The sequence below is a fragment of the Pyxicephalus adspersus genome, chromosome 10 (genome assembly GCF_032062135.1).
Source record: "Pyxicephalus adspersus chromosome 10, UCB_Pads_2.0, whole genome shotgun sequence".
NCBI lineage: Eukaryota > Metazoa > Chordata > Amphibia > Anura > Pyxicephalidae > Pyxicephalus > Pyxicephalus adspersus.
The window spans coordinates 18,477,750-18,500,208 of record NC_092867.1 but is presented as its reverse complement, the minus strand read 5'-3'; the positions used below and the strand labels follow the sequence as shown (position 1 = coordinate 18,500,208).

General features: G+C 38.1%; 1 protein-coding gene and 1 long non-coding RNA gene across 2 annotated transcripts in view; both read right to left on the bottom strand.

Annotated features, from left to right (window-relative positions):
- Nucleotides 1-2,760: 2,760 nt before the first annotated feature.
- On the bottom strand, nucleotides 2,761-7,038 carry LOC140339357 (uncharacterized). The gene is made up of 2 exons (XR_011922428.1): nucleotides 6,956-7,038; nucleotides 2,761-2,905 (listed from the first exon to the last, which is right to left on the bottom strand). It is a non-coding gene; the product is annotated as an uncharacterized lncRNA (long non-coding RNA).
- A 505-nt stretch (nucleotides 7,039-7,543) lies between these two features.
- The window catches only part of PDZD7 (PDZ domain containing 7), a 33,290-nt gene continuing 18,374 nt past the window's right edge, over nucleotides 7,544-22,459 (bottom strand). Inside the window, exons 9-16 of the mRNA XM_072424016.1 lie at nucleotides 22,134-22,175; nucleotides 20,525-20,688; nucleotides 18,645-18,736; nucleotides 17,703-17,794; nucleotides 11,936-12,007; nucleotides 9,581-10,207; nucleotides 8,626-8,726; nucleotides 7,544-7,917 (exon numbers count right to left, since the gene is read on the bottom strand). Of these exons, the coding sequence (XP_072280117.1) occupies nucleotides 7,765-7,917; nucleotides 8,626-8,726; nucleotides 9,581-10,207; nucleotides 11,936-12,007; nucleotides 17,703-17,794; nucleotides 18,645-18,736; nucleotides 20,525-20,688; nucleotides 22,134-22,175 (1,343 nt within the window). The 3' untranslated portion in view covers nucleotides 7,544-7,764. The remainder of the gene's footprint in view (nucleotides 7,918-8,625; nucleotides 8,727-9,580; nucleotides 10,208-11,935; nucleotides 12,008-17,702; nucleotides 17,795-18,644; nucleotides 18,737-20,524; nucleotides 20,689-22,133; nucleotides 22,176-22,459) is intronic.

Below are 22,459 nucleotides of genomic sequence, written 5' to 3'. Positions count from 1 at the left end.
AGAACACAACTTCCCCATCATGCCAAATTGTCTGCTAATGTTTACAGTTGCTCACATAAACCATGTGTTCTAGCACATTAAAGGCCTTGATTTTATCTGGTGTGTGTCCTTTCATCTTTTTTTTTGTGAAGGCTTTTATCCGGTTTTGGTCCGTGAAATTTTCTTTAAAAAGCACTTTGGCAACCTTTAGAAGTGTCATGGATTTGGCTGCAGTTTCTACACCAAATGCCAAAACTTATGTTTACAAAAACGGCAAAACTAAGAGGGAATATACCGGTATGTGCATATATTACCTTATTTCCCCCAACATCCATCCATTTTAGCACATGGGTATGTTACCTGAATACCAAGGTATTGAGATGAATTGTAGTGACATTGATATATTACCAGAATAGCATGAGTCCAGACATTTGGGATCCTGAATGGGCTTGTTGGGTATGGTATTTAGTATCAAAACTGATCATGCCAGTAAAACTTAAATGTGAATAAATAACAGACCAGATCCTTAGTGCGAGCACTACACTATGAAAATTTCTCATGTTTTTTTTAATTGATATTATGATCTTAGTTACTATTGAAAGTGATTCAATACAGGTCCCTTCTGCAATAAAATTAAGTTTCCTGCCTGTTTGCAATCTTTTGTGTCCAGCATGAATGAGTTCCCGTGCTCATTCACCAGAGTTACATCATTCCAGGCTTGCCAACCAATTATTTCCAAAGATATTGATCCCGGGAAAAGATGGTGGCGATGAAGTGATGATGGTGGCACTCGCAATGGAGTTGAGTGTTATTTAAAAAATGCGATCAGGCCAAAGAGACATAGCATGTCCTTTCTGCAATAGAGAACCCGTCTCCTTGCTTTTTATTAATAATAGTGTAATTCCACTTAATTAATCAATTGGCATTACACTATTATCAGTAAAGTAACTTTTTCAAATATCAGCCATGACACAAAAACTGGGTCAACACTATGGGTAAATGCCTTGTCTGATCTTTTACCCAGTCAATTTTGATTTACATTCTGCACAAAAATCTTTACTACAATCACTTTGATCTTTATTTGATAAATTCAACATTCATAAATATTCTTCTATACAATGTTCAGCTTCCTGAAAGTCAACCTTGCACAAGGCCAGTTACATTTTTTCCTGCTCCTTATGGGCCTGATTTATTAAAGTTCTCCAATGCAGGAGAAGATAGAGTATTGTTGGAAAATAGATGTGCTCATGAGCATTTATATTTCCCTCTTCAATAATAATGGCTGATTGAGTTTTATTATATTTGCACAGCTTACCCCGTGTTGAATGTAGGTCCTGGCATTCCAGCAGCATGATACAGGACAAGCAATAGACTTTTATTCTGTGTATGGTCATCCTAAGCAGCCCATGATTGGGATTTTATATCCTACTTTTTTTGTAATGTCCAATTTCTGTACACAGGGTTGCATTGGTCCTTATTATTCCAACACTAAAATTGTTCTTCCTGGAATGATCCCTATAAATATACAGCATTTTAAAAAAGTGACCAACGTGTATTGATTGCTTAAAATGCATTCTTGGTCTGTGTTTAAATATTAGCTGGTGTGTAAAACCACAATCATGTCCTGTTGCTCTATAATTTGACCCTGGAACCATTGAGTAACTGTATTTTCCAGAAGAAGCTTGTCTCTTGTGACTGAAGCTCTTCACCTCATCCAAGCTGCTCATTCTCTGGGCTGATGGAACTATTTATGGAAAATCTGGAAGGTACGCCTATTGAAATGTATGTGTTTCCCCTGGAAAGTTCCTTTATTCAATTTGCTACGTGTTAGTTAATGCAAAGGAAATATCCTCGGATAGCCAGGCATATAGTGACCGGAGCTGAGTAAGTAAACCCATTTAGGTGAATTATGTAAATTTTCACAGACGCCTATGAACTCTTCGGAGCTTTTAGTAGAGCTGGTGATGTGGTTATATAAACGTTCTCACTCTGCTTATTTTTCAGAGAGACATGGAGTCTGCATTCTGCAATGATCAAACAATGTCTTAAGAAAGCACGGTTCATCTCTCTTTTATGTAGAAGACCATAGAATGTGTGAGCTTGTTTTACAATTCTTTTTTTTAAATAAACAGTTACACACCAAAAACCAACACACTGGCTCTTTATATTCCTGGTGGCGATAGTCCTGGATTTTGGGTTTCCTGGTAATGGAGTAAGACACTTACAACCCACAGGTCAGGGCCAGGTGCTGCAAAGTTCTCACCTCTATGGTCATTAATTTGGAACTGGAAACAATTTTATCAGGGGCAGCTAGAATCTCTGTTAGATTATAAATGCTGTCTGTGTACCCATTGGCAAAACATGGGTAGAATATGTTGCCAGGGCACCTTTTTAAGTGACGTATAGTGCAAATCCCAATGGAATTCAACAATCCAATTTTAGTAAGCAGGCCCCTATCATCTAAGCCTTTCTAATGGTATTTAAACTTTATTAAGGAACCCTGTTCAGGTAATAAAATTTAGGATTTTTTTGTAATTTGCAATAACTACAATAACACTTTTACATTACACAAAGAGAGAGAGTGTGTTGGCAACATTTATGTTGAATGATCTCTACAATGTTTGTTCATTGCTGCAGAATCCTTCCAGGAAAGGTTATGTCCAGTATGGTGTCATGTGGATATGTAAAATGTTTGCACTTGGCTCCTTGACAGTGATGATACAAACCCATATAAATAAAGACCAGAGAAAGCCTTTTCATTCTATCCAAAAAAGAAACAAATTAGGATCTGGGTCACATCAGAACTTTAATATCATGGCATATTCTTCTCTCTCCTTGTGTGCAGTCCAATCCTGGTTTTAATCTTCTAACATGGTGAAACTTGTTAGTGGATGAAAAGACATCTCACCTGTATGTTTGCCAACAGCTAAAAAAAAAAAAAGTTTAAGAAAAATAAAAATACAGGTCTGGCAGATGTGCAGTTTCTCCAAATGACTCATAGTGTGTCATCTCTTGACTGGCCTTCAAATCCATGAAAAATGAAAACCTAATTTAACTAAATTAAAACTTGGCATTGTAGTTTGTGGAGCATGCGGAGCATGACAGATAAGTTGTGGCGGTTCCTTTTTAAATGCATGTAAGTTAAACAACCATGAAAATTAAAATATAAGTGTCTGGTGATGTAAATGATAAGGTTAGCCAGTTAGAAAAGGTGGTCTTCAAACTGCCGAGCCTATTGACAATGAGTCTGCGTACCGGGAAGAAGACAGTCTGTCCTTCCATAGGGAAACACTGGTATATCTAAAAGTAAGTATGTGTTTACCAACATTTTTGGTTTGGGAATGTAAAGTCATCACTTTTTACAAAGCTTTGGGGCATTTACCGTCACAAAATGTATTAAATTTTGTGGGCCCCATTGTTGAAAGGCCCAGGCCCCTTCTGCAAATCTATAATCAAGGGTTAAATTGAATATACAAGAGCCTTTCATAGCAACAGTTTGTTTTTTGTTATCTGTACAGTTAGTAATGGTAAAAGGTGTGCATTCCTACATGATTCACAATGATGTGAACTTAGAAGAAAAGCTTTTCAACTCTTAGGAATTTTCTGGATAACTTTATGAAATGAATCACTAAACAGTGACCTGATTTTCATCCAAGCCTTATTAAGAAACGGCACACCACACTTTAACATTGTCATTGCTGTAATGAACTAATAGTTTGAACAATTATGGTAATCTATAATAAAAATTATTGAGTAACTAATACACTTGTATTTATTGACAGTAACCAGCCAAATGCCAGAATAATAAAGGTTTATGTGGCTGTTTTTAACCATATAAAAACTATTTAAAGCCCTTATTTAATTTTTTATTGCCTTGGATCTAATTAATGATTTTACTTAGGGCTGACATGTAGAGCCTAACCCTTTGAAATATGGTTTGTTTTTTGTTTTTTAACATACATATTTTATATTTTTTAGATGACTGGAAATTAAACCTGAGACCAATAGTCCAAAGGATGGTATTGGTATGCTGTGTTTTGTTTCATCCTAGTATATCACTGTTACTTACTTTAAATATATTAAAAACTAGGACATTCCCAGTTAAAGTCTTATTATGATACTGTCATTCACTGTCATTCGTTCCTCCCCTCAGGCACATTGTCTGGGTGTCACCTTTGATTCTGCCCTCTCATTTACCCCCCATATTCAGAATATTTCCAGGTCCTGTCACTTTCACCTCCAAAATTCTACCCTACCTGTCCCCAGAGACCGCCTAGTACATGCTTCTATCATCTCTCATCTGGACTACTGTAACCTCCTCCTCTCTGGTATTCCACTAACCCGACTCTCTCCCCTACAATCTATTATGAATGCTGCAGCCAGACTCATCCATCCTTTCCACTGCTCCCACTCTTCTGCTGCCTCTCTTTGTAGTTCTCTCCATTGGCTTCTATTTCTCCTTGGAATCAAATTCAAGTTCCTGTGCTTTGCCTTCAAATCCCTACACAGTTCTTGTCTCATTTATAATTCCCCCATCCGCTCTCTCTGCTCCTCCAATGACCTACTAATGACTTCCTCACTCATAACCTCATCATACGCACGGATACAAGACTTCTCTAGAGCTGCCCCAACTCTCTGGAATGGTCTTCCTCGTCCTATTCGGCTTGCTCCTACTTTCTGCTCATTTAAAAGAGCGCTCAAAACCCATTTTTTCAAACTTACCTACCCGTCTTCTTCTGTCTCTTAAAACTCTCACTACTTCCCACCACTACATATCCCCTTCCTATTGTGTGTAAATTCCCCCACCTACTAGATTGTAAGCTCTTCGGGTCAGTGTCCTCTCCCCCAGTGTCACTGTCTGTATTTGTCTGTCATTTGCAACCCCTATTTAATGTACACCGCTGTGTAATATGTTGGCGCTATATAAATCCTGTTTATTAATAATAATAATAATAATAATAATAATAATTAGATATTATGCTATATGTTCTCTGCTCAAATGAGTACCCCAAAAGCTACTCCGTACCCCAAACTTATAATGTAGCTATATAGTTTCTATTGGCTGTTGCTCCACACTGATATGCTTTAGCTTGTCAGTTTGTGGTGGTGAATCAGGCTGGTCAATGGGTATATAACAGACAGGCATTTACCTGGTTGTGCACCCACTATATGAATGTGTATGACCATTACTGAAGTCACCTGGGGCACTGCACTGATGTCATTGTACATACCAGAGATATCTAAATATGTCTGTGTTTTTCTGTGCTATATTTGTGCTCTGATAGAATGTGGGGATTTGCTATTTTTAAAGGAAAAAAATGCAGATGTTCACAGTGCCAAAAAGAGAGTTCTATTTATACAAGTTTTTCCTGAGATGGTCATTTAATTTGTAGGAAGGAAAGAATCCTAAAATCTAATGGAACACAGCAGTCAGATATGCTGCCCTCCAGCTACAAATGCTACAAAGTTATAGGTGCCAGTATGTTATATATGTATGTGAGAGATGTAGAAGGGTTTAAGTATTCTTTATGATGGTCATAACTAAATAAAAAGCGGCTGGAATTATGTTTTGATCTAGCTTCATATATTTTTATATATATTAATCGTGCTCAACCTTGCTAAAACGTAGCGTCACCCCTACAGAAGCCTAAATCAGGCGAAGCGCGTAGGGTAACCTACCTATGTATGCGACACTATTGTCAGTATATGGGACACGATTGTTATTATGTTATATATTCCTGTCAGTAGCCTATTGTCTAGTGCCTACAGGGCCGAAATGATAATCATCTGGACCTGTGTTTCCAGTTGTTCTGTGATATGTATTATGGGAAGTAATCATTAATCCAAAATATAATCCAAAAAAACCCTTCTTTTTGCATTATTCCTCCATTTGACTATTTTCAGGTTTGGCAAATAGGCTCATTTATAGGGCCTGTATATATCCATTTCTACCAGATAAATACGCAAACAGTTTTATATATATATATATATATTCACTTTAAAACATAACCCCATAGTCAACATATTTTTCCATTATTGTATAAATCCTTATAAAGTGCACAGTACCCCCCATTGACATAACAGTAATGAAGACCGGAAACATCTGTACCTGGAATGAGAATGATCATTGAGTAAAGGGTAAATAGGTTAAATTGGTTACCAGTATTTAAAGCGTACCTAAACTCAGAATTTTCACCCTACAAAAAAGGGTAGACAACCCTTTTATGTAAAGTAAAAATTCTGTTTTTTTTTAGGGTGCAGCATCACCCCCTAATTCACCTAGGCGATCAAGAATGAATGAGAGTGCAGAGCTTCCCGGGATACCTACGTCACACATCCCAGGAGGCTCTTGGGTGCTCTGAGCATCTCGGACATCCGCAGAAGGAGCCTTTTGGATGATCTAATGCATGCGCAGTGAGAAAGGCAATGTTTTTTTCCAATCTACATCACCCGATCACGCACCTGGGTCGGGTGACATAGGAAGAAGAAGCCGAAAGACGAGGAGAAGATGGAGGCGCCCTGAACACCGGCCTGAAGTTGGATGGGGGGATGACGCGGGACCTAATAGAAGAAACCTCTGGATGGATTGGACTGCCCTGCGCGATTGCAGGTAAGTGTATTTTTGTTGTTATGGGGTACTTTTCAGTTTAGTTCCTTTTTAAGGGACAGTTACTTTGGCCTTTATGGTTAAAGAGGTGTTGAAAATCAAGTTCCCAACCCATCTATATTCATGCTACCCAATGCTTTTAAATGTAGGGGAGCACTCGATGTCCTCCCGTTACAGTTCTTGAGCACAGTCCAAGGGCATGACATCATTGCTCCACTTAGCCTCTAACACATTAGTATAACTATAAAAAGCACAGCTCCTGTGGCTGCACAAATTCTTAGATTTTCTCCTTCTGGCAGGGGCCCCCTCGAACACTCCACTGCTCCTCTTTATCCTGGATAGTGCATTACTCAATAAAAAGTATATTACCTTCTCCAAAATGGGGCTTTCCTCTTGCAACCACCAGCTGTCACTCGCCCCCATTCTGCTCCTGAGTTTGTGTTTGAAGTCACATACATACCTACGCCTTGGGAGCAGACAGCTGTATGAAGAAGGAAGACCTGAAGATGGGTAAGGTAATATACTTATATTTAATTCCTGAGCTACTTTCATTCCTGAGCTACCAGGAAGGGGACTTGTGGTGATGTTATGTGACCCCTGGCTGATGGGCTCCATGCCTGCGTGGGACTTTACGGGTGGGGAGAGGGGGAGGCAACAGAGTTTCATTGCAAAGTCTCATAATTTGTAGGTATGCCCCCCTGAACCAGTTTACACTGGGGTAATAATGATAGATGGGTTGCAGGCAAGAGAGGACTGTCTTGGAAGACGTCCCATATAGCTTCTCCAGTGCCATTGGCTGTCAAATCTGCATATGATGGCTCTTTAAGAACCGACAGTGCCTCACTGCAGATCTAAGCCTGACCCAACCCAAAAATACAAAATTTCACAAATTATATTTTAGTGCAATAAAAACTTTATTTTTGCAGTCTAAAAAAACATTACATTATTTACATAGGTAACAAAAATAAAAGCATGATCTTTTGTCATATATACATGTGATCAAGTGTAACTTTGTACAGACTTCCAGGAAGCACAAGGAAGACAGAAATTCATTAGGCACTTGCAGTAGTGATAGCATGCCGCACCGATTGCAGGACCGGACTGAATAATTGGTAAATCACCATTTATATGCTCATTGAAGCTTTGCGTGCAAGTGACAAAGCAGTGTGAAAAGTACGTTATTGTTTTTCACCTTTCTTTGGAATTTTAACGACAAGCTCCATTGGCTCTTTCTGTTTGTTGCTGTAGGACTGACGAATGACATCCACTGCCCGTTGGTGTGTTACATTCTGCAGCGTTTCCCCATCAACAGAGACAAGTTCATAGCCAGCCTATATATTTAAACATAGGTGTTAGTACTGGATTTGGTAGTATACAAGAAAAAACAAGAAGGATTTTAGCTTGGAGAACTATATTATTAGTTTAAAGCACTTCTTTAGTTTGGCATTGTGTTAAATTTCCCTAGAGTTTTGTAAACCGTGGCAGGAAGATGGTGATATTAGTGTCAATGGGTACTTACCCAACTGTGGGTCCTGTGCAGCTGTCTCTGCCAGTTATGGCCTTGCCCTACCAATGCTGGCACATCAAATATAAAATATAATGTGTCCCCAGCAGATAGCATTTTAGACAGAAGACTCTCAAATGAACTCTCAAAGTTCATGTTACCACTATACAGTCATTGCTGCCTTGTGAAGAATGTGGAGACCAGTGGTGGCTGCACACCTACCTACCACCAACTACTGGTTAATGGGGTATTTTAAAAGTAGCTGGTATCAGTAGTTTCTTACAGGACCACTGAAGCCACACCATTATTATTCCTGGTGGAACTAAGCATTAACCACCAACCCAACATTAGAACTGTCCACTGGCTGATGGTGACCGCTTGGTTCCAGTGTGAACATTATCAAGTGCGAAGTGTGGAACAAAAAAGGATCAACGCCGGTGGTATAAAATAGGAATAACTATTGTGTGCTAAAATCTATCTGCTTGATCTGCTTTTTTTATTTTCTTCTTTCTAGGGGTCAAGGTAGAATAAATACCTGAAGTTCTCCGCTAACAAAGGCAGCACCTCCAGGAAAGATCTTTTCAATCTTCACCATTGGTTGTATTTTGGATTCAATTCCTCCAGATATGCTGATTCCTGAAAAAAAAAATCAGAACATGTGTAGAATATATTATATTATAGATGGAAAACACTTTATTATGTCTTGCAGGGCAAGTGAATGGTTGTTGTGTTAGTGCAATGTGATCACCAAGTCACACCTCAGCTCCCAGCAGAGAGGGCAGATGGCACCTGATTACTGACCAGGAATGACCAGGCTATGACTTTCTTTGCACCACTGATTTGTGTAAGGTTGCTAATTAAAAAATAAATGTTTAACAAAACTGAAAAACATGCTTTTTATTTTGTTTCATTGTATGTTACTGTCACTTTTGCTGAACCACTGGGACAGTAAATGTAGAATTATATTAAAAAGGAGAACTTATTTTTGTTATCTCTGTGTCCTTAAAGAGCTGATTTTTCTTTTCTTTCTGTTTTATCAACTGGACAGTAAGTATCAACAGCTGATCAATCTTAAAAGAGCATTTGTTTTTCTTCTTTACTTACAATGTGGGACTGCTGGTCCTGCATTGTATTTAGACAACCGTGCTCCCACTGGTTGCGCTCCTGCTATCACATGGACACTTGCTTTAGAGTAGTGTAAGGAGGACCGCTGGCGCTACCACTGCCAGCGCTACCACTGCCAGCGCTACCATTGCCAGGTCTACCACTGCCAGTGCTACCATTGCCAGTGCTTCTGCCTCCTATCAGCGGCCCCCAACTCACCAGCCATGGACCGGTCTGCAGCCAGGGAGTTGGAGACCACTGCCCTAGGCGACTTATGTATTCCCTGCAGTACATTGGGAGCTCCACTGCAGGGGTATTTTTTTCTCTATTCAGTTTAAACCATATACAGCAATCAGAACACAGTATTTTTTGTAAATGTGGCTCACCTAAAGACTGTTTCATTTTGGAGATTGTTACGGTCACCAGCTCGTATTCCTCCTCTTTGTCCTCACTGAAGCCATTCTGTGAAACCTGCTCAGGCTCGATGTATTTGCTGTCTGATCGTATAGGCTTGAGCCTAATATCAATGTTGGATGGGCTTAGAGAGACCCCACCAAAGATCTGAGATAAGATTGGCCTGGATTTCTTAGCCTTGCTGATAACGGAGTAGGCCTCATGTTTTTTTTCTTTAGATTTACTGCGTGTAGTTCTAGACACTCGAGAGTCCTCACTTATATCCTTTAGGTCTCTTCTACTCCTTGAAGGCAAAGACTTATTGTCACTGGTTCCTGATATACAGCCATTATTTGACTTGAGGGACATATCAGATGATCTCTTGATGGGTTCGGTAAGGAGCCAGTTTGGCCGTTCTGGCCTAGAGGAAGACTTCTTTACAGTTGTATTTTGGGCATCAAAGGAGTCAACTGGCACATCTTCAAGTGGGGTAAAGTTTTTAGAATATGTTCGTTTGACATCATTTGAATCTGAGACTTGTAGCCTCTCCATTTCCTCATGCAGCAACTTGCTGCCATTCACATCATCTACTGGTTTAAGTTGGAATGTTCCTCTATGATCTATGGGGAAGAAAAAAATACACTAACACTGTTAAAGTCTCACTTGTATCTAGCTGTAATGATCAATATTACGAATGGACTTGTCTCTAGGAATAACCTGGTTCCCGATTCCTGTTATATCATACAGAAAGTGTTCCCATTTGCTGCTCTGGTACTGTAACATCAATGGTTCATATGAGATTTTAGTGATTGGGTTTAGATTCAATCTTCTTTATATATGTAACTATGGAAGTATGGACCCGGATGTCCAGAAGCCTTCCTGTTTACCTCCAACCTAATGTCCAGCGTATGCGCAGCCAAGGACATTTTCTTTCAATTTTGAATAGAGTATGAGCAGTAACAAAAACAAAAACTCCAACCATATGTAGAATGCTCATTTTATTACGGGATTTTTGTAAAATTGTTCTTGGTTTTGTACAAAATCGTTCACATTGATTATAATTAAAGTTAATTTTTTGGCAGAATATCATTCAAAAATTGATGAAGCAAACTTTGTTTTGTTGATGGATTAACCATTATATTAAAATTGTAAGTAGCACTGCATTTGAAATACTGGTCTTCATCCAAGGAAGAATAAGCAACTTCACAATGCAATGGCAACCATAAGCAAATATGTGCAGATAATGGTTCCCATCAACTCCAGTGTTGGAAGCATAGTTGAGTTTGGGGTTTGAAATCCACCTCAATGTGATTACTATGTCTATGCTTTACCCTAGGTGGTCCTGGTTGCCAGTGTTTACCCAAGGGGGAGCTCCTTGTATCATCTCTTATCATCTCTCGTCTGGACTACTGTAACCTCCTCCTCTCTGGTATTCCACTGACCCGACTCTCTCCTCTACAACCTATTATGAACGCTGCAGCCAGACTCCTCCATCCTTCCCACCGCTCCTCTTCCGCTGCATCTCTTTGCTGTTCTCTACACTGGCTTTCATTTCACCTCCTGTGCTTTGCCTTCAAATCCCTCCACAGTTTTTTTGACACTTACATTTCTTACCTGGTATAAAAAAAACTCCTTCATTTCCTCTCTCCGCTCCTCCAATGACCAACTAATGACTTCCTCACTCATAATTTTATCACACACACGGCTCCAAGACTTTTCTAGAGCTGCCCCAACTCTCTGGAATGGTCTTCCTCATCCTATTCGATTTTCTGCTCATTTAAAGAGCACTCAAAACCATTTTTTTAAACTTGCCTACCCATCTTCTTCTGTCTTTTAAAACCGTCACTACTTCCCACCACTACATATCTCTCCTTCTATTGTGTGTTCATTCCCCCACCTTCTAGATTGTAAGCTCTTCGGGGCAGGGTCCTCTCCTCCTGTGTCACTGTCTGTATTTGCAACCCTTATTTAATGTACATTGCTGCGTAATATGTTGGCCCTATATAAATCTAATTTAATAATAATAAAAGGGGGAGCTAATGTTCTGGTTGCAGCAAGGGATAGGTAGGTTAATCTGGGTTAAGGTGCACACATGCCATCATTGTGGGCAGATACTAATAGGGAATTAAAACGGGTTTAAATCCTCTCCCACTCAATCCTTAAAAAAAGTTATTGCTAGACAGGACAAGTAATTCACCTATTACACCACCACTTTGTCATGAACATTCGATCAACTGTGACCTCTGCCGTACATTCTTGGTATAGCTCTACATCAAGACTGACATTTTATCTGCAAGACTATTCAGCCTGTGCAGTACATATCAATATATTGAATAACTATTACTGACCTGGGATGGGAGTGACAAGATGCTTCCTTGGAAGTGTGTCATATCTAGCAGGTCTGAGTGCAGGAGATGTCACTGGAATACAAGAACAAGTATTACTATCTGTTATATTGTATGGAATAAATTGAGATAAAACAGTTACGATAATGTGTGATACACGTGTCTCTGCAGATTATTACTACATAAACAAAAAAAATGATCCCTCAGCATCAACGTCCAATGACTTCTATGTACATAAAGCTGGAGAAATTTGTCAGGCCCCATTTAAATAATGGGCGCTATTAAAAATTCATATGTCTGACTGCTGTTTGCCTTTCTTTCCTTTTAATGCTGTGTTTGCCTGGAGGATTGTCTGCTTAGATATTACAGCATTCATTTGAAGAATTTCAACACCCCATGGCATTGTTGGTACAACGTGCCGAAAAAAAAAGCTAGTTAGAAAGGAACTTTGTGCTACAGCTGAGGCCAAAAGAAGAAGTTACATGCTAATTTAGATTGCAAAACCTTTAAAATTATGTTTGCATGCATAGATTACTGAAGTAGCCAATGATTAAATGAACATGCTCATGACAAATGCCAGGACACTGGGTTGGACTGACTGCACAGAAGCAATGTTTTAGGGTTGGATAGGCACAATGGCTCATTTGTCAAATAAAGTGCACCTGTGGGTTTGATTGTAACATCACAATGACTTTGCCCCTGTGCCAGTTTTAAATTTCAGGAGTTTTGGAATGATGTGGGCATGCCACTATTATCAATATGAAGACCCTACCAGCCCATCCACTGCCTTTTACCTTCTGCTCATTTTCTTCTCGAAATTACAGTACCTTCTCTCCTAAATCTTCTACTTCTTTGACTTTTATCTAATAATAGGTACAGCTACCTTGACATAAATTCTGCTCCTGCTTTCATCATATGTTCTTTTGTTTAGTCTTATTATTAGTTTAGTCTTACTATTTTTTGCAACCTCCAAAATCCTCTCTACATGCTGTTGCAATGACTCCAGAACTGGTAATTATAGGCAGACAGGTGATGTTACTTCCTAGAATACATTGCCCTTGAAGTCCAAGTACAGCCATAGTTGACTGTATAGTGCCATAGTTTCTATGTTAAAGATTGTTACTGTACATGTGTCCAAAAAGCTATCCCTTCTATAAAACATAACTCAGAACAGATTTATTCTGCACAAACGTATTTCTCTCTTTCACAAGCTCTTTGGCATGCCATGTAAAACTTTCCTTCACCGCAGTCCAACATCCTCCAAAATGTCCATTTTAGTTTATGGGGAGGCCGACTCTACATCTCTCATCCAGCTATTCAGTGGGAATCAAAAGGACCTAAATTAATATTACATTATTTCAAGAATCAAAGCACAACTTAACATATTTGGATTGCCTGAACATTAATACATACTATAATGGAAATGATTGCTGATAACTAGGACAAGAAGCCTAACTTGTATAAGTATTATCTGATTTATAAATACAAAATTTTGCATTTTTGATGTCCTTCAATAGTCTATACTTTAGTTAGGCATTAGCTCATCCAGCATTTGTCTACTTTAAAGATTTTTTTTTATAAAGAAGTTTTGAAACTAAGGTCTTCAGACAGCATTGATGATCAGCTATAATAGACTTCCTGACGTAGGTGGGTTCTAATCCATATGTTCGGTTTTCACTGGTGAAGGAGCCATCCATCGCAGTACTCTGACGGCCTGTGTAGCCATGGGAGACTTCCTGAAGACATAGGATTTATCCTCATGTCTGCTCCTTGGACAAGTCACTTTATCATGCTGTGTCCCGGCTTTCAATCCTTGGATTGTAGGATGCCTGAATTTGTGTGTTTACATGCTGAACGTATCAGCCTACGTAAGATATTTATCTATATATAATGAATCTGCTATGCTATAAAACATTTATCTGTCAATATATTTTGGCTTCCCTTTACATTTCGGACAACAGAGGCTCTATTAGTGTATAGCAGATATCTGGATTCGAACTAAGATGGGCACCAATTCATTGGAGCAGGTCTCAGACCATATTCTGAGAGCTTAACCACTATGTCAAACAGATAGACCGAGGCTTCACTTCTATACTAAGTTATATTGTTTAATTTGGACTATCTCTGCATTTAATACTACATGAGATTTATATTAAGTAGTCGTCAACCATCTTAAGAGCCAGCTTAGTGGTTAGGTAACTTGTAACCAAGCCCCGTGTGTTTTAATACCAAAGGTTCGATTCTCCATCTTACATGTTTTTTCATTAGGTAAACCATGCAGTTGCTTCATAACTTTTTTCAGGATGTAATTTTCAAACACCTATTGACTTATTACAACTTGGTATGAAAACCCACACTTCATTGACCAAACAGACTTCACCCAACACCAGTGAAGCAGCCACAGCTCACAGGGTAAGTACTCTGAGGGCCAACGCAGCCATGGGAGTACTTCCTGAAACAGGTGGGTTCTAATCCACATGTCAGCCTTCACTGGTGAAGGAGCCATTCATCGCAGGTTAAGTACTCTGAGGGCCTGTGTAGCCATGGGAGACTTCCTGAAGACATAGGATTTATCCATATGTCAGCTCCTTGTGACCTTGGACAAGTCACTTTATCACACTATGTCCCAGCTTTCAATCCTTAGATTGTAGGTTTCCAGAACTTGTGTGTTTACATGCTGAACATATCAGCCGATATAAGATATTTATCTATATATAATAGAAGCTGCTCTGGTGAATGAGCTAGCTGTTATCTAAAACATTCTTATACATGCCTGCCAGTTAATATATTTGGTTTACACTTTAACATTTATGTAGAACGGAGGCTCTATTTAGTGCATAGCAGATGTCTGGATTCGAACTAGGATGGGCACCAAGTCATTGGAGTGAACTAATACCATATCCCACAGAGCTTAACCACTATGCCAAACAGATAGACAGAAACTTTACTTCTATACTAAGTTATATGGTTTAATTTGGACTATCACTGCATTTAATACTACATGAGATTTATATTCAGCAGAGGTCAAACACCTTAGAAGCCAGCTTAGTGGTTAAGTAACTTGTAACCAAGTCAAATGTGTTTTAATACCAGAGGTTCAATTCTCCATCTTACAAGTTTTTCCATTAAATAAACCATGAAGTTGGTTCATAACTTTTTTCAGCATGTAATTCTCAAACACCTATTGACTTAATACAACTTGGTATGAAAGCCTACAACTCATAAACCAAACAGACTTCAGGCAACACCAGTGAAGCAGCCACAGCTCACAGGTTAAGTACTCTGAGGGCCAACACAGCCATGGGAGACTTCCTGAAACAGGTGGGTTCTAATCCACATGTCGGCCTTCACTGGTGAAGGAGCCATTCATCGCAGGTTAAGTACTCTGACGGCCTGTGTAGCCATGGGAGACTTCCTGAAGACATAGGATTTATGCTCATGTCGGCTCCTTGTGACCTTGGACAAGTCACTTTATCACACTGTGTCCCAGCTTTTCAATCCTTAGATTGTAGGTTTCCAGAACTTGTGTGTTTACATGCTGAACATATCAGCCAACATAAGATATTTATCTATATATAATGAAGCTGCTCTGGTGAATGAGCAGCTGTTATCAAAACATTCTTATTGTAAGTGTGCTGCTACATCAATATATTTGCTCTCACATTACATTTATTTGTAGCAGAGGTTCATTTGTAGTAGAGGTTCTATGGGTGCGTAGCAGATGCCTGGATTCGATCCAGGACCAGCACCAAGGGCTTGGAGTGGTTTTACACCATCATCTGAGAGTTTACCCACTATGCCAAACAGATAGACAGAAGCTTCCACTCTATACTAAGTTATTTGATTTAATTTGGACTAGCTCTTTATTTGAAACTACATGAGATTTATATTCAGTAGAAGCAAATAATCATAAGAGCCAGCTTAGTGGTTAGGTAACTTGTTACCAAGCCAAATGCTTTTAAATACCATTGGTTCAATTCCCCACTTTACATGTTTTTCCATTAGGTAAGCCATGCAGTTAGATTAAAACCCAGACATGGGTTCTAATCCACCTATTGGCCTTCACTGGTGAAAGGGCCATCCATCGCAGGTTAAGTACTCTAGACAGCCAGTGTAGCCATTGGAGACTTTCTGAAGACATAGGATTTATCCTCATGTCTGCTCCTTGTGACCTTGGACAAGTCACTTTATCACACTGTGTCCCAACTTTCAATCTTTAGATTGTAGGGTGCCAAGAACTTGTGTGTTTATTTGCTGAACATATCAGCTTATATAAGATGTTCATCTATTTATAATGAAGCTGCTATGAGTATGAGCAGCAGTTTAAAACATTGTTATATGTTTGCTCATCAATATATTTGTTCTCACCTTACATTTGCAGCAAATGTTCTATTGGTCTATAGCAAATGTCTGGATTTGAACCAGGGCCAAGCATCCAAGCCTTGGATTGGTGTCATACCATAATCTGAGAGTTTAACCTCTTTGCCAAATCAGTAGACAGAAGTTGTGCCATTGTACTAAGTTTTATAGTTGGAGCAGCTGTTTAACACAATCTTATATGAGCCCATCCATCAATATTTTTAGCCTCACTTTTCTTTTTAAACCAGAGGTTCTATCACAGTATAGCAGATGCCTGGATTTGAACCAGGAGTAGAACCCAAGCTCATGTAGAGGTGTCACACCATAATGTGAACACCTAATCTCTATGCCAAAGTGGTAGATGAAAGGTTTACTCATATACCAAGTTATATGCTTTAATTCGGTCCAGCTCTGATTTGATACTACAAGGAAGTCACATTTCATGAAAACCTAACATAAAAAAGCCAGCTTAGAGGTTAGGTAAATAGTTACCAAGCCAAAGGCTATTTACCATCAGAGCTTCAAATCCCAGTCAGCTAATGCATAACTATTTTTCAGGGTGTGATTCCTAAGCTCATATCAATGTAATATAACTTGGTATGAAAGCCAACCATTATAAACTAAACACATTTCATCCAACACAAGCAGATCACTAGGGAATTTAGCTCTGTGACCAAACCTTGTTTTTTTTTGCTCTCACACATTTTGCTCCATTTGACAATGACTGTCCTTTCAGATATTCGATACAATTCAGTATTTAGCATTTCACAAAGTACAGTAGAAGCAGCCTAGAAAATCTGGTGGGAATTGGTCAGCCTGAATATGTGTTACAATATATGAAAACCAAGATTCCCAGCTTTTATACACGTTTGGTAGCAGCATGCAGGATTAATTAAGTGTGATTGTTGAAGGAAAACCTGAACTTTTCCTAAGACAAACATATCATTTAGGAAATCCACTTGTCATCACAGTTTAATATAATTATCAATTATTTCATCCAGGTTTACACTTGGAGCCATAGACACATGGCCCCAAAGTCTGTGTGATATGTACAGTATAAAAAGTACAAAACAGAAACAAAATGTCAGATAACACTGGCACAAAATCTTTACAGTCTTCCTTTAAAATAGATAAAGAATGATGTACAGAAACACAGATAATATCTTTCTGATGCCAAAATTTGTTTGTGCAGGTGAACTGTTACAGGACAGCTGGGACTTTATTTAACTTCATGTTACAAAAATGTAAAGTTAAAAAGTAATTGTAAAAATACAGAAAAAGCCAAATAAAATATTTGTAGTGCATCAGACACTGCCAGTTTACTGCCACTGCCGGCTAGCCTAATATATTATCAAAATAATACATTAATTGGTATCAACTATGGATACACTGACACCCTTTAGGGTCCCACCTGATCTGTTCTTGAGGGCATCGTATGCTTCCATCTCCAAGGAAATAACCATACTATCAAAGCGCCCGAGATCTGTGAGTGCAATCAACCCTCTGAAAAAAAAAAAATGTAATATTTGTATTATGTGAGATTATGTGGAAGTGAGATACAATTCATTATTATGCTTAGCAATTTGTTAGTAGGAATGATCACCAACATACAGTATTTAAATATTTTCCTACTGCTGTGACATTGTATAGTTTTTTTTATACCCAATTTAAAGTCTAACTCCTGGAAAAAATAAATACCACTACTGTAGTGGGGTTCCCCCTGCACTGCAGGAGTTATATGCTCATTTAGGTGTGGGGTACCATTAAAAGAGAACTTTTACTTACTTTATCTTTATCTACTCTTCTGTGGTCATCCCCTATAACAAAGGACCAGTCGTCCTGCACTATAAGTGAGAAAGCGGAGGGTCAGAGTCATTATAAAAACCCACAATTTTATTGTGTTTTATGTATTTGAAAATATGTTTGTTTTTAATGTTTAATATTAATAAAATTTTGTTATTTTTGTAATTATTATTGATGTTATTGGCTTTAGAAGTTCTGCTTAAAATCTTTTCCTTTAAAAAAGTTAGTTTTATATAGCTCCTAGATGAGTATTTGCCTCTGTATTGCAGAGGGGAACTATTCTGCAAGGGTAGTACTTTATTATATACCCAGAGTAAGTCCACTTTAAAAAAAGGCATATTCTAAAATGTAAAACAACCCGTCTACATATAGTGCCTTTAATCTTTGTTCTTTATCAATTAGAACTAATCAACTTTCACCAACTTTCCTTTCCATTACATGATTTTCTTCAGTACAAAAAGATAATTCTATAGTTATATGCAGATAACATTAGGAGTGCATGTATTAAATGGATTTGGCAAAGCAGGATCTCACTCTTATGCAATCTTACCTAATGTCTCGTAAAAGAAGAAGCTTCTCGGGACGGTCCAGAATGGCCAGCAATGGTCTCACCAGATCTTCAATTCCACCTTCCTGGATATACTGTACAAACAAGAAAAGTTATTACGCTCATGCTACTTATCAGTTGAGACGTGTCTATAAAGAAGGACCAGATATTGATATATAGATATAGATTTAGAATGTTTGATTCTATATTATTATAATATAATATATTATTTCTGTAAATTCTAACTGGATGTTTCCGCAGTCTAAAGCTGTGTACACACATGCAATAATTGTCGTTGGAAACGAATAATTAACGACCAATGGCATAATGGTTAACAAAAAAAGTGCACAACGATGCAGATGAACGAGGAAGGTTGCTGGAAACAAATGACCGTCCTGATGGATCCATCTGGGCGACGGTCATTCACTATCTATTGTGTGAATAAAGTCCAAATTAAACATATAACTTATTGTGTGTAAGATGGCAGTTGTCTGCACAAATGCAAATATTTATGAATGAGGACACAAACACACTTGATAATTTCAAAGATCACATAAAAATTGTTAAACAGTAGGCTCTCTTTTGCATGCATGTTTGCTATTTATGCATCTTAAAAAGTGTATAGGGTGTCACTTATAATTGTGCATAAAAAAAGTCTTTAGCAACATGGAAAAAATATGCAGCTGTCCAAATGGCCATGAAAAATACTGGGCATGTGCAAACTTTGCCATGTTTGCAAAGTCCATCCAAGACTTAGCACAGACCTATACTGACACTGCTTGGGTATATGCTTGCTGGTATTATATCACCATCTACTGGCACAATTTAAATAGGCTATCCGTTAGAAAAAAGAAAATGACAAAAAAATCAGGCAGAAACGTGAAGCAGTATATAAAGCAAATAGCACTAATATACTACAAACAATAGATGACAAGTCAAATAAAGCTACATAACTGCATCTGTAAAATTCATTCCACATTAAAAATGGTTTATAGTATGTCCTGATACATCATACAACTTTAGGTTATTTGGATTCATGTACAAAAATTAACCCTTAATGTAAGTAAGAAAAGAGTTATGTAAGAAAAAAAAGGAACATGCATATTTCTTTTTTACTTTATTCCTAAATCATAACCTATGCAAAATCGCTTGCTAATAGTCATCAGTGTGACTCCCACATAGAACTCTCCCAATCTGAAACTGAACTCCAGTATGAATGTACTAATAATGTATTTTTTAATTATTAACTGTATTTTTAAATTGCAAACACCATAAGTGCCTGAACTTGACTTGAAATTATTTGCCAGGATTAGCTTTAAAGGGATTTTTCATATCAGCAAAAAAATATTCAAGTATAGAAAAAATATTTTTGTCTTGGTTTGTTTATAACTCTAATTTATTTGTTCTTTAATTATCAAACCTCCCTTGGAAGATGTAAAGATGGTTTGGCTGGTTGTGTTACCAATGCAAATATTTTTTACTTGTACTTAAGCTTTTCTACAACACCTAATGTAAAGCAGTCCAACTAAAGGTGATATCTTGGTGATGGGTAGATGGTGGTGGGATATATCCTCTTTTAACATATACATTTTTTTTTCAGAGACTTCAGATCTCAAAGCCACACGACCTGGCTCTTATTCCCAATGCCAAGTATACCATTCTTCACGCCTAAGTAATCTTTTAATTACATTTTCTAGGCATACGCTTTAACAGGGTGCAACCCATTTGCAATGACCAAAGATGGTGGGTGGTGTTGGAATGACAAGTTTAGAGGTGTTACTTGTGAATATGTGGGGAACACAGAAGTGCAGATCACCGGAATCCACCCAAAACTATCACTGTCAGACATATGGACCCTTTAAGTATAAATGTGAAATACATACCCTTCTACAGTGACGCAAGATGGCTGCTACTTCATCCTCATTGAGAAGTTTTCTGCCCATGTCCTCCGTCACTGCCAACCTGTCTTCTATAGACAAATCTCCATTATAGATTGCATTCAGTTCCCTTTGGGCTCCAAATAAAAATGGCCGGCTACGTTCTTTGCCTACAGAAAGTCAGAACATTAGGGGTGGGCAAAATGCATACTGTGGTCATTTCTATTAATTCACTGCAAACAAAATCACTTTTGAAATCCACATCAAGTTGCTTGACTACCATGACCACAGGAGGTGCCATTATTTGCCTGTGTGCCAACATCTCTGTGCAATGGCTTGGACATCCCTAAACATCCTTTGTGTCCTGCTTAAAGGTTTTAAGTGACTTGGGTAAGGGGCATGAAGCATCGGAAGACCCCATATATTTAGGAGTGGTAACCAGACACTTTATAAGAGTTTATCTCTGAATATTAAGATATAAGTCTTAATTTTGCTGCTTTGCAAAATTGAGTGATTAAAGATCCTGCAAACGAATAGGGATTTTTTTATTGGACACCACTTAGCTGGTGTCCATAGAACACAAATATATGCAATACTAACAGGCATAAAATGAATTTTTACTTGTTGCCACAGGTCTCTGCAACACTTGAGGGTATACTAACTGCCTTTAGTTGTAGAACCTGCAATCTGCCGCGGGAAGCTTACAAATCTTGGTCACAGAGGAGTTGCATTGGGAAACTTTAGGTTATTGACCTCCTGAAGACAGAGTTCAGTTAAGCATTTATAAATTCAGAACAATCAAGTCACATATAAAGATGCACCAGTATAATTGTAAAAGTCAAAAGCTGAGACAACTTTTGTATTTCTATATTGCAAAATAGTAAATTCATTTTTTTCCAGTCCCTCCGCTAAATCCAATCTTCCCCCTCTTGCAGAGCCACAATAACTGCTGCAATGTTTATCTTCCAACACTTTGGTCTGTATCAGATTATTTTAGCGACAAAATTGTCACTTTTAAACAAGGTCTTACTGCTCTAAGTAGTTGGTGGCACTGTGGAGCAATTCATCCTGAAAGTTCACAGAAGAAGCACAGAAGTAATTTATGTTATCTTAGTAGCTCAGCCTGTGCTGCATCCCTCTCCCAGCAAAAACACAACAGCTTTTCAGTCTTGTATCATGTAATACAAACAAAGAGCAAGAGATCAGGAAGAGTCGGGTGAACAAAACATGAACTACTTCAATACCCTTGCAATAAACTTTAAGAATAACCTGTCCTACCTGCAACTACAGAGCATAATTAAAATGTAATTTGAATGGCATGTTAAAATATTTTTAACACACAGATTTTATACACATGAAACTATTTTAACATAACAATTTAATGACTAGTAAATTAAAGCTCTTAGTCATCATTGGTCCGGGGAATGGTCACCCTAAGAAATGTCTGGTGCACCACAATATATCTTTTTTAGGGTGGCCATAGTAATGTCATTTATTTTGATTTGACACTCCAATCTGAATCTGCACCCAACAAAGAACATCTTGTATTATGCATCTTTATATGATTCCTTGATCTGAACCAAAGACATCTTCACACACTGTGTTAGTAAATTACCCTTTTTCAAGCTTCGGATCATAAATTTCTGAACAATGTTAACTAGAAAAAACAAAAACAGCATTACACCATGGATAAAGTAGATCATTAAGAGAATTTTCCTAAAAAACCTTCCTTGAGGAAGTCAGACTGGTGATCCTCTGATAGTTTGTCAGTAATAATGATCTTTTCTATGCCAATGACATGAAACATACAGCAAATAAAGTTCGATCTGCATTCTTTTTCCAGGTCAGTGATTTAGAAAGAGTTGAATTCAAGCCTTATCTGAGTATGACAGCCAATTAGCACTTTCAGATTGTGAACGGCAGTCTTCATGCTTCTCTCAG